This window comes from Chiloscyllium plagiosum, chromosome 6 (genome assembly GCF_004010195.1).
Source record: "Chiloscyllium plagiosum isolate BGI_BamShark_2017 chromosome 6, ASM401019v2, whole genome shotgun sequence".
NCBI lineage: Eukaryota > Metazoa > Chordata > Chondrichthyes > Orectolobiformes > Hemiscylliidae > Chiloscyllium > Chiloscyllium plagiosum.
The window spans coordinates 89,828,097-89,840,093 of NC_057715.1; the positions used below are offsets into that span (position 1 = coordinate 89,828,097).

An 11,997-nucleotide genomic window follows, 5' to 3' on the forward strand; every position below is an offset into this window, starting at 1 on the left:
GTGACCATAGAAAACTTTGCAAATAATTATGATCCATTTTTTTGGTATTTATAAGATTGCATTTCTGATTTGTAATTTATATTTACATATACATCTTATGACCATCTTCTTCTTAGACAGTCAGGATGGAGGATTACCTGTTTCCACTATAGGTCAATAGGTTCAGACATGGCTGTTAATTCCATCCAATGTATGATCTGCTGATCTTGCCATGTGTGGGCAGGTGGTGCTTGAAGCTTTAGCTAGATGGATCATTTGGACGTTTGTGTGCTGTTGTACATGAATATTGTGCACTGCATTTTAATTCCATTGTGTCTTCAGGACTGCATTACTTTATTAAGCTTTTGAAAGCTTTAGAAAGAAGCAGAGAACTAAGAATCTCAAAATCAACTAGTATCAAGTGAGGTAAGATTCCCACACAATTGTGCATAGGTGATTAAATTCCAAACAAAGCTGCTGATGTAGTCTTGATTAATACTTTCAGAAATAAATTAGATTAATACACATACAGAATACTATTAAAAGGTTATATAGATAGGTTTAAACCTGTGAAATTATCAAAACACCCAGATGATACATCAGATTTTTTGCAGTTGGGGCTACAAGTAATAAAAAAATGCTTACAGACCAATAGACAGTGCCACTTTGAGGATCTATAAATATTCTGAGGTTTAATTAAGAGTGACAATCTAGGAATATTCATGTGCAATCTTGCCACATGGAATCAATAATTTGTCTCAGGTTTTGTTACTCGAGTAACCTCAACACCGTCTGCCAATGCAGCATGGATAATAAGATGAGCGACCTTTTCTCATTTTGAGTCATTTCTATCTTTCTGCTTTTCACAGCTTAAAACATAATCTCAAGTCAAGTTTGAGTAAAAGTGACTATTTTTCCTGCAGAAATATTTTGTTTTAAGACATGGTCACAATGGATAGCCTGATGTGTCATTTTTATGCATTTGGTCACCAAAGTCTGTGTGAATGCTTCCAGGCAGTACAAACATGTCTCTCAGAAGGAGTATTGCTGTCAATGTTTTCCAAAGGAAATTGAAAAAAAAATCTGTAGGCCCTAAGTATCTATTCGTAATGGACTTAAGAACTTTACCAAGCCCTATGAAGTGCCACTTTGATTCATGCCTTTGTTTCACTAACAAACCAGGAAATCTGTGCAGGAGGTACTCATTTAAAAATAAATGTCTGAACTTGTCTCATTTTCTCTTATTCTTTTCAAAATTGATCATGTCCCAAATTGTGGAATCAAAATTTGGTTCTCAATAGGAGAAAAATCACTTGGAAAAGCAGAAAAAAAACTTTCAGCAGAGCAATAAACAAGTAATCTCTGAAAAGAGCAGTTAAATTGACACGGAACAACATGAGAATTATTGCAGCAGTATTCCATAGCTCCCATATAGTTTTCAAATGCCTTATAAAAAGGTCAAGGCTAAAAAAACCTTCCTACCAGGAAGGTAGCATTTACAGCACAATATTTTTTAAGAATCCAAACAGTCAGTGTTTACACACAAGAACAGAAGTTGCTGGAAAAGCTCAGCAGGTCTAGCAGCATCTGTGAAGAGAGATCAGAGTTAATGTCTTGGGTCCAGTGATCCTTCCTTAGAAGGGTCATTGGGCCAAAAAATAAGCCATGTCCTGCAAACACAGTATGAGATTATAAATGCTGTACGATTAATGATGAATGATACCTTGTCTTTCCATCCTCTACATCACCCAAGAAAGACAAACATTTCATTTAAAAACATGTTGATGAATATGCACAGTTCAAGGGGAGAGGAAATCAATTGCATAACTTTGTGCAGCCTGTCAGATATATGTAACAGGGGACTTCATATAGCCAAATATGGACTGGGATACTGATAATGTAATGGGCTGTGATGAGCAATTGTTCCAAAATGTGTTCAGGAGAGTTTCCTACAGGAGTATAGTATCCAGTCTAACAAAGAAGGATGCATTGTTGGACCTGATCCTTGGAAATGAGGTGGGCCAAGTGGATCATGTGTCAGAGAACATTTAGGAGACAGTGATCATTGTATCATAAGGTTCAGGATGGTGTTAGAGAACAATGTGCAACAATTCAGTGGGAAAACTCAACTGGTGAGGAGTTGACTTTAATGGGGCAAGAATGGAGCTGTGCAAAATTGACTGGAACAAGAGAGAGTGGTGGGGAAAATAGTAACTAACTAATGGACTACCTTCAAAGGGGATACAGTTTGAGTACAGTTATGGCATATTCCCTCAGATGGGAAAGGCAGGACAAACAAATCCTGGATAGGCTAAGTGAGTGAGCAAAGATCTGGCAAATGGAGCATAATGTGAGAAATGTGAAATCACTCATTTTAGCGGGAAGAATATAAAACAAGTATATTATCTAAGTGTTGATAGATTGCAGAGCAAGCTACCCCTGGATGTCAAAGGAGATATAAAGTAACATTATAAAGAAAAAGTGGGATTATGACAGGTATAAAGCAGAAATACAATTGAGAACCCAGGGGATTACTGAAGGTATAGAGGGGAGGTGATAAAGCAAATTACAGAGGTAAAGCAGAATTATGAGAAAATATGAGCAGCAAACATGAAGGGGAGTCCCAGAGTTATCGGGGAGGCATATAAAAGAGTGGTTAAAGAAGGAATTCAGAGTGATTAAAAAGAGGATTTACAGATGGATGCGGGGGCATGGCAAGAGGAGGATGCTGCTGAGGCCATAGTGACAGAGGAGGAATCCCTGTCACTAGAAGAATTCAAATTAGTAAGGAAGAAGTCTTGGATAGATTGTTGGTGCTTAAAGTTGACAAGGCACCAGGACCAGATGAGATTGGAGAGAGTGAGAGGTGATTTACAAGAATGATTCCAGGAATGTCAAACTTTAGCCATGAGGAGAGATTGAAGAAGTTGGGGCTGTTCTTCTTTAGAGAGAGGTCTGAGACAAGATTTGACAGAGGTTTTCAAATGTGTGGTGGGATAGGGTAGAAAGGGGGAAGCTATTCCTGCTTATAAAAGGGAAGAAAACTAGAAAGCGTGGGTTTAAAGTGATGTGAGAAAAATCTTTTCAGTTATGATCTGAAATGGGCTGCCTAAAAGTACAGTAGATGCAGGTTGAATTGAACCACTGGTATGGGGAAAAGTCAGGGCACTGACACTAGACAAGGATGCCCATTTGAAGAGACAGACACAATGGGCCAAATGGCCTCCTTCTGTGCCATAACAATTCTGTGATTCTGTGATGAGACCTTGGATTATCTTGTGAATAGTGGCCAATAGGTGCCATTTCTAATGCCAGGTGTGATTACTCCTGTTTCACTGAGATGACTATCTTCAATCCACAATGACCAAGGACATGGTCAAGACTGCATTTGGACTACAGTGCACAGTATTGATCACCATACTTAAGCAATGAATTAGACTGATACCTGTAATGAGCAGATTGCTTCTAATGAAAGTCTAGACAGGCTGGACCTATATCCTCTGGAGTTTAAAGAGTCAGAGCTAACTTAATTCAATCATATAACATCCTGAGGGAGTAGATGTCAAAAGGCTGTTTCCCTCCTGTGAGAGAATCTAGAACCAGGGATCATAGTTTAAGCAGAAGGGATTCCCCATTTAACACAGATGGGATTTTTTTTCTCTCTCTAATGACTGCAAGTCTTTAGAATTCACTTGCTCAAAAGGCAGTGGAAGTAGAATGTTTAAATCTTTTAAGGCATACATTCTTGATTACTATGGGGATGGGAAATCATCAGGAATATGCAAAATATAGAGCTGAGTCATAGAGATGAAACAGAACAGAAACAGACCCAATGATCCAACTCATGCATGCCAATCAGATATGCTAAACAAATCTAGTCCCATTTGCCAGCAATTGGCCCATATTCCTTTAAATCCTTCCTATTCATATCCCCATCCAGATGCCTTTTAAATGGTAGAATTGTACCAGCTCCACCACTTCCTCCGGCAGCTCATTCCATACATGTTTCACCCTCTGCATGAAAAAGTAGTCCCTTAAGTTCCTTTTAAATCTTTCTCCTCTCACCTTAAACCTGTGCTCTCTAGTTTGGGACTCACCACCCAGGGAAAAGATTTTGTCCATTCGACCTATCCATGCCCCTCATGATTCTATAAACCTTTATAAAGGTCACCCCTCAGCCTCTGACCCTCCAGGGAAAATAGCCCCAGTCTATTCAGCCTCTCCCTGTAGCTCAATTCCTGCAACCCTGACAACATCCTTGTAAATCTTGTCTGAACCCTTTCAAGTTTCACAACATCCTACCGATAGCAGGAAGGTTAAAATCAGATCAGCCATGGTCTTATTGAACGGCGGAATAAGCTCAAAAGGGATGAGTGGCCTACTCTTTTTCATATGCATGTGACCTGGATTTGTATCCCACACAGTTGTGCTTTACCTGTAGGGTATTATGATTACAGATGACTTCAGCCTGTACTGTGAAAGATTAATGTAACTGCCACTGGAAGGGACTGTCATCATTCACAAGTGTGTCCAGGCAAAAAAATGACACTACTTTACCCATGCTGACATGGTCACAACCATTTTCTATTTCCAGTTTGTATTTAAGAATTGTATTAATTTTGAAAGCAATGCTACTCAGGCTTGGTAGAGTGAGTCACAGGCTCAGCGTGGTAATGAACAGGCCCCACCAAGCCTCTATGTTCCTTTCTTCCAGTCACCCCCTATTGTACCCATCAGTTCTGATGCTCTACACATTCCAAAACACCTCTTTGAATCACAAGCCCATCTTTCAACATTACCCCCTGTGCCACAGATCTACAGCTTAACCAGGTCAAACATCTCGCTGTGTTGTTCTCCAACCTCTCCCCCACCCAAGCAAAGCCAGGGTGCAAGCAGTCACTGTCCATGGAACATGCCCTGAGGTGCTGGTGACTTCTGCCCAAGATGGAGGGTTGGAGAAGCATGTGGTGAGGTTCACCCTCTGACTTTCATATTGAGGGTTGTTGGCCTTTGGTTTCTATCAAGTAGGTAGGAGAAAGGGAAACTTCATATCAGTGGGGTGAGAGTATGTAATAATGACATACTAATTCATGCAAATGGATGCAAATCAACCTCTCACTGTATACTATCAAGATTTTTGTTTCTCTGTTTAATACTTGGTTGGAAAATCAGTCTTTTTCTTCTCTATGTCACAAAGTCCTTTTCTGCCAGTCTCATCCTATTTTCCCAACTGAATCACCTTTGTTCAGGGGCTTGAAAAATTCCACCAGGTATGTTCATCCTAACACAGAAATCGGATTATAGCTCACAATTTCAACATACAAATAAGGTAGTCCAATATTTCACAGTTACACACATAACTCTGTTTCACCATTGCTCATGAGTACACATCATGTTCTATTCAGAAGGAAAAAGCCTGTTTGTTTATTACCACAAAGTTTCAAACACCTTTTTTAAAACCAAAATCAATTTTGTGACATTCCCAAAAGATATTTTGCTTTAATTATCAAACAAAAAACTTGAATTTAAAAAGCACCTGCATATTCTTCTTTTTTCACCCCCTAATTTTCAACGGTTTTTTTTACCTGTGATATAACATTGCTTGGTATTCTACCATAAATGTATCTCATATATTCCACAGTCATCTCCAGAATGGATGCCACATCAGTTCGTCTACCCTTCACATAAGGCAGCAGCATTCGTAACTGGTCACAGCAATCTTTAATGCGTTCCCTGATAGTAAATGCCAAAAACGTTATGAATTCCTTCATAATTCCAATAAAAACATAAGAAAGACTTATTGAAATATGAGTCAAGGCCATTAGGCTTGAACTTTAATGTTCTCCTGCTGCCTTTATTGTAACTACATTTGGAATTGTCCAAGTGTTAATTTAATATCCACACCTGATAGATGATTTCAAATGGTTATTATTCTTTAAATAAAAGTTGATTTTTTTTAACATAATTGTTTATTACTTATTTTTCATGATGCTGAGACTTGCCTTTTGATCCCATTAACTTGAAATAAAATTCTGACAATGTCAAAAGTCTAAATGTAAGGTGTTTCACTTTCTACTTAAATTTTAACATCTCAAAGAACTTGTAGAACAACATCAAATGCTTCTAAATGGTGCTAAATCAATGAATAAATTATTGGCCATAATCCAGTGAACTAATTTTTCGACTATTTTGTGCACTATTGATATCACACTTACATGGGTTAGTTGTCTAATCAAACATTTTCCCTTTTCAAAGATACATAAAGTCACTATGTTGGTAAACCACTTCTCTCCAGGGTCTTCATTCTATTCAGTCAATAGCTATGCCCTGCAGATTGTGGATGACTGCATTGCCATTCTGACTCTAAATAAAACATGACTCTCAGGTGGTGACAGAGTCATAGAGATGTACAGCATGGAAAGGCAGACCCTTTCGTCCAACTCATCCATGGTGACCAGATATCCTAACCTAATCTAGTCCCATTTGCCAGCATTTGGCCCATATCCCTCTAAACCATTCCTATTCATAGACCAATCTATACGCCTGTTAAATGTTGTAATTATAATCAGCCTCTACTACTTCTCTGGTTGGCATGTAAATGCTGGTTAACCTAGCAGTGTCCTTAGATCTCAGCAATAACCTGAAACTTGGTCATTTAAATCCACACAAAGTCCCAAGTTACAAATTAAAGCAAAGATATCTTAACCAGCAGACAAGGGCAGTATAACAGAGAATAAGCCATTTGTCATGTAGTCTTCAAATATTGCTTTGTTAAGTCACATCAGAATACAATTATTGTCAAAGTATTCCATCCGAATGTGTGCTCTTGTGTATGTATATATATATATATATATATATATATGATCACTGCAAGTCCCAGTTCAAAGCAGAATGGAGAACTAACTGGCTAAGACTTCCACAATTAAACTATCTACCATCTACACCATTTTCTTTTGCTTGTTTTCTTGCTCATTATCAAAATCTGCATTCCTATTCCCATTTTCTGTGCTAACTAAAGTGGTCACTGCATTCTTTCACTGCTATAATACTGGATAATTAACATCTTCATTATTGTGCACTTCATTATTTGCTATTGTCACCGCTAGCGGTCGCTTTGCATGAATATCAGTTTAGGATTTCCCTATTCTCACAAATCCATGATCTTCTCCTTCTAGCCACTCCTAATTATTAATTCTATCTTCTACTTGCTTTTGAGTTCAAATATATACTTTGCCTTCCCAAGATACTGGTTCAAATTTACTGACATCCAAATTATAGAAAATACATAAAACTACCTCTCCTGTCTTCTCCCTTTCCTGGACAACCTAAATGCCTATAATCCCTATGATGAGTATTGGATCAAATTTATTGTTATTTGATAAGTAATCCAAGGACCTGAACAAATAATGTGCAGCCTTGAGTTCAAACCTGGTGAATCTGAATTCAATTAATTAAATCAATTTGGATTCTGAAAGTTAATAATAGTAATTATGACCACGAAACTATGGGATTGTCTTAACAAAAAACACCTAGTTCACCTGGAAAACAAATCTACTGGCCTTCCCCAGTTTGGCCCATATGTGACACTGGACCCACAGCAATGTGGTTGACTTTTGAATGCCCTTTGAAATTGCCAGGTAGGCCACTCAGCTATACCAAAGTGCTTGCAACTGTTGGAGGAGAAGGCACACCACCAACTTCTCAAGGTCAATCAGTGATGGGAAATGAATACTGACACCAACCTCCCGAGAATAAGTAAGAAGTGGAATCACAATTTATTTCTGACACGCACACTTCCAATTAATTTTAATTTAATCTTACATTCAACAAACAACCTGTTACCTTCTCATCCGTTCAATGTCACTATGTAATAATGCATCCACACAACGTTTCTTGCAGGTGGGTTCTGAGGATGGGGATTCAGGCGACTCTATTTCACGTAATGCACCATTTTCTTCAGATTCTGAGCTAAGTAAGCACAAATGTTGTTGAATCATATCATATTTCACTGTTTTTGCAGCCTCTTTACTGCTCTGAAAACAGACATTATTATTTAACTCAGTTGCTCTTGACCAAGAAATTGAAATGAAGAGATGAAGGGCTTGACTTGTCAAATTAGTACCTTTATTCACCACAAAAAGATCTGTATGAAATCTGCAATAGAGTTCAATGATCCTTTTTTGTAGCTTGTGTAATTTTCAAGAAGAGTAACCTCTAGGCCAAAATTTAATCATCACCTGAAATATTTTCCCATTCATGAAGAAAATAGTTCTACTTGGGGAAAGTCATTATTTTAAGTATTCATAGCGGAATTATTGTGATTCACATTCAAGCTATTAGATTTGATTGGTCGATTTGTTGTCACGTGTACTGATTGATTTATGTAAATCTCTTCCATAAATAGATTTCTGATTGGAATTCACTGTTTTTACATGAAAAATGATCTCATTTCAATTCAACCAGTAATTACAAAATTGAGCTGAAACAGAAATAACCAAAATAAACCACAAATAATTAACCAAAATAAAATCACAAATAATTGTATGCAGAATATTCAAAGCATTCCAAGCAATAACTTTTGGGCTGGATTCCTTGTGATCCTGATTGCTTTCATGTTAGTTTTATCAATTTCTGAACTTGTAATATAAACTCAGAATGAACTCACCTTCCAATTACAGTTGATACTAAATTATCTTTTACTAGGGTCTCATTCAATGAATCCATGTCTCTAAATCCACCAATGTTCTGCTGTAAAATAGAGAGCATAGCTTTCAAAATGGTATTGCAAGACACTGTGGAGCCATTCACTGCTCTTAAGAGAGATCACATTTCTTTAAGGAAAACTGGTGATAACTGAATTCCCACAGTGCAACTGCAACCTTACTGATAACAATTTGTATTATCATTCAATACTTTCTTTAGAAAGGAAGTTGATAATTTAGGGGGTCTGATCATGAATAATAAGACAATGGAAGTGGTGTTAAGAGGAAATCCAACAATGGAGAGGTAATGATGTGACAATCAAAACAAGGCACATTTAAGGAGATTGTAAGAGGCAGTGAGGGATGCTTCAGTTTGGCCACATTTTGGATAGACCAACCTAACATGTTTTTGAAAGAAAAGAATTGTAGAACCCCTATAAGTGTGGAAACAGGCCATTTGGCCCAACAAGTCCACACCGACCCTTCGAAAAGTATCCCACCCAGACCCATTCTCCTACCCTATATTTATCCCTGACTAATGCACCTAACCTACACATGCCTGAACACTATTGGCAATTTAGCATGGTCAACTCACCCAACCTGCGCATCTTTGTGACTGAAGGAGGAAATCGGAACACCCGGAGGAAACCTACACAGACACGGGAAAAATGTGCAAACTCCATACAGTCATCCGAGGCCGGAATCAAACCCAGATCCCCGGCGCTGTGAGGCAGCAGTGCTAATCACTGAACCACCATGCCGCCCTATTCCTAGGGGTTAACTGGTAATACTGCGGAAGGGAATTGTTCCCAAAATTTGTAAACACTTAGGAAAGAACATTACTAGTCAAAACAAGGAAAAATGTTGGGATTGGCAACACGGGGAAAGGAAGATTTTCTTAGAATGGTAATTAACTGAAAGTTTGCAGAAACAGCACAGTAATTATTCTTAATACTAATATCACAGGTTCAAACTTTTCTGTATTGCAAACTAATTCTACATATTCACATATTCATACATGCATATTTTTAAAAAAACTTTAAACAATGACAAATACTTAAAGATCCTACTTTAGTACCATAGTTTGTTTATTATAAGAATTAGTTTTTATTGAAACTTATAACAGCAATCAGTACTCAATGTCAGAAATTTTACCAATAAATACATTCATTCAATCACCTTTATACAGGGCTTGATACATTGCAACAATATTAAAGAGGAAGGTAACTTTTTAAAATTTTTATTTTTATTGGTCACTCCTGTTTGTGATACTGACCACTTGTCACCAGGCCCTCACCTCATCTGTGATATTGACTGCCAATCATAGAGTTATACAGTACGAAAACAAACCCATTCAGTCTAACCTGTCAATGCCAACCTTAATCCCAACCAGTCACACCTAGCAGTGCTTGGCCCATATCCTTCCAAGCATTTCTTATTCACATACTCATCCAAATGTTGTAAATGTTGTAACTGTCCCTGCATCCACCACTTCATTACGAAGTTCATTCCACATACAAACCACTCTTAAAAGTTGTCCTGTCTTTTTTAATCTTTCTCCTCTCACCTTAAAAACGTTCTTCCTAGTCTTGAAATCCCCAACCCTAAGGAAATGACACCTGTCATTCATCTTATGTATACCTCTCATGATTTTATAAACATCTACAAAGTCTCTCCTCAACCTCCTTCGATCCAGTGAAAAAAGTCCCAGCCTATTCAACCTCTCCTTACAACTGAAATCCTCTATTCCCAGCAACATGGAATCATAGGGATGTACAGCACAGAAACGGACCTGTCGGTCCAACTCATCCACGCCGACCAGATATCCCAAACTAATCTAGTCCCACCTGCCAGCACCCGGCCCATATGTCTAAAAACCCTTCCTATTCATATACCCATCCAGATGCCTTTTAAATGTTGCAATCATACTAGCCTCCACCACTTCCTCTAGTAGCTCATTCCATACACCACATCCTGGTGAAAAAGTTGTTCCTTAGGTCTCTTTTATATCTTTCCTCTCTCACCCTCAACCTATGCTTTCTAGTTCTGGACTCCCCAACCCAGGGAAAAGACCTTGTCCAATTTTCCTATCCATGCCCCTGATTTTATAAACCTCTATAAGGTCACCCCTCAGCCTCCGACACTCCAGGGAAAACAGTTCCAGCCTATTCAACCTCTCCCTACAGCTCAAATCCTCCAACCCTGGCAACTTTCAAGGAGCTATGAACCTGTACTCCAAGGTCTCTTTGTTCAGCAACACTCCCGAGGTGTTGGTAACTTTTTTCTGATTCCTCTCCAGCTTAATAATATCCTTCCAATAACAGGGTGACCAGAACTGGACACAGTATTCCAGATGAGGCCTCACCAACATTCTGTACAACCTCAAAATGAAGTTGCAGAGTCCTCATAACACCCACTCCTCTCTGTGATATTGACTGCCTATCGCTGATTCCTCGCCTTGCCCGCTCCTCTCCACACTATTTTGTGCTGCAACCCCAAAAACAAACCTCTGCTCCGCAATCTCTTGGAAAAGGCACAAAAACTTCAACCAAACCTCCAAGCAATGTCGTGCAGAAATTTGTTTAAAATCTGGGGCACTCTCTCAGAGAATTACAAGCAAACAAAAATAGGGCATTATAATAACTATGAAGTAGAACATGTTCAACCTCCCACCTATAGCAATATGTCAAATGTTTTATTGGACTTCTACAGTTGTATTAACTACACAAGTATATCAATTAGTCCAAGTATTGGTAACTCCTCCTGATTGTCTAATATAGTGCAATGCTTCGTACATAATTGTTCATGGCCCATAACCTCTCCAATTTTAATATCCAAAACAACATTGACTAAGAAGATAATGAGGCAGAAATCAGAGAATGAGAGAAAGCTAACCAGTTAACACTTAAAAACTAACAGACAGAGTCTCTACAAGTAAAGTTGCCATTGTCTGACTGGACCATAGAGCTGCTCTCTATTAGAGAGAAATGACTGGTGGTGGTTTAGCCTGAGGAGGAGGTTGTGACATGGTATCAGGTCACATGTCAGCATGGATAAAGGATTGCTTAGCTAACAGGAAGGAGAAAGTGAGGACTGCAGATTCTGGAGATCAGAGCTGAAAATGTGTTGCTGGAAAAGCGCAGCAGGTCAGGCAGCATCCAAGGAGCAGGAGAGTCGACGTTTCGGGTAGGAGCCCTTCTTCAGGAATGAGGAAAGTGTGTCCAGCAGGCTAAGATAAAAGATAGGGAGGAAGGACTTGGGGGAAGGGCATTGGAAATGCGATAGGTGGAAGGAGGTCAAGGTGAGGGTGATAGGC

General features: G+C 38.6%; 1 protein-coding gene across 4 annotated transcripts in view; it reads right to left on the minus strand.

Moving 5' to 3' along the window:
- Window positions 1-11,997, minus strand: part of LOC122551158 — a 35,383-nt gene that overhangs the window by 15,074 nt on the left and 8,312 nt on the right. For 3 of the 4 annotated variants that reach the window (XM_043692783.1, XM_043692781.1, XM_043692782.1), the window contains exons 2-4: window positions 8,645-8,727; window positions 7,822-7,947; window positions 5,565-5,712 (exon numbers count right to left, since the gene is read on the minus strand). In XM_043692783.1, coding sequence (XP_043548718.1) covers window positions 5,565-5,712; window positions 7,822-7,947; window positions 8,645-8,703 — 333 coding nt within the window. In that variant the 5' untranslated portion in view covers window positions 8,704-8,727. Of the gene's footprint in view, window positions 1-5,564; window positions 5,713-7,821; window positions 7,948-8,644; window positions 8,729-11,997 lie in introns of those variants that run through there. The other variant, XM_043692784.1, reaches the window with a different exon arrangement.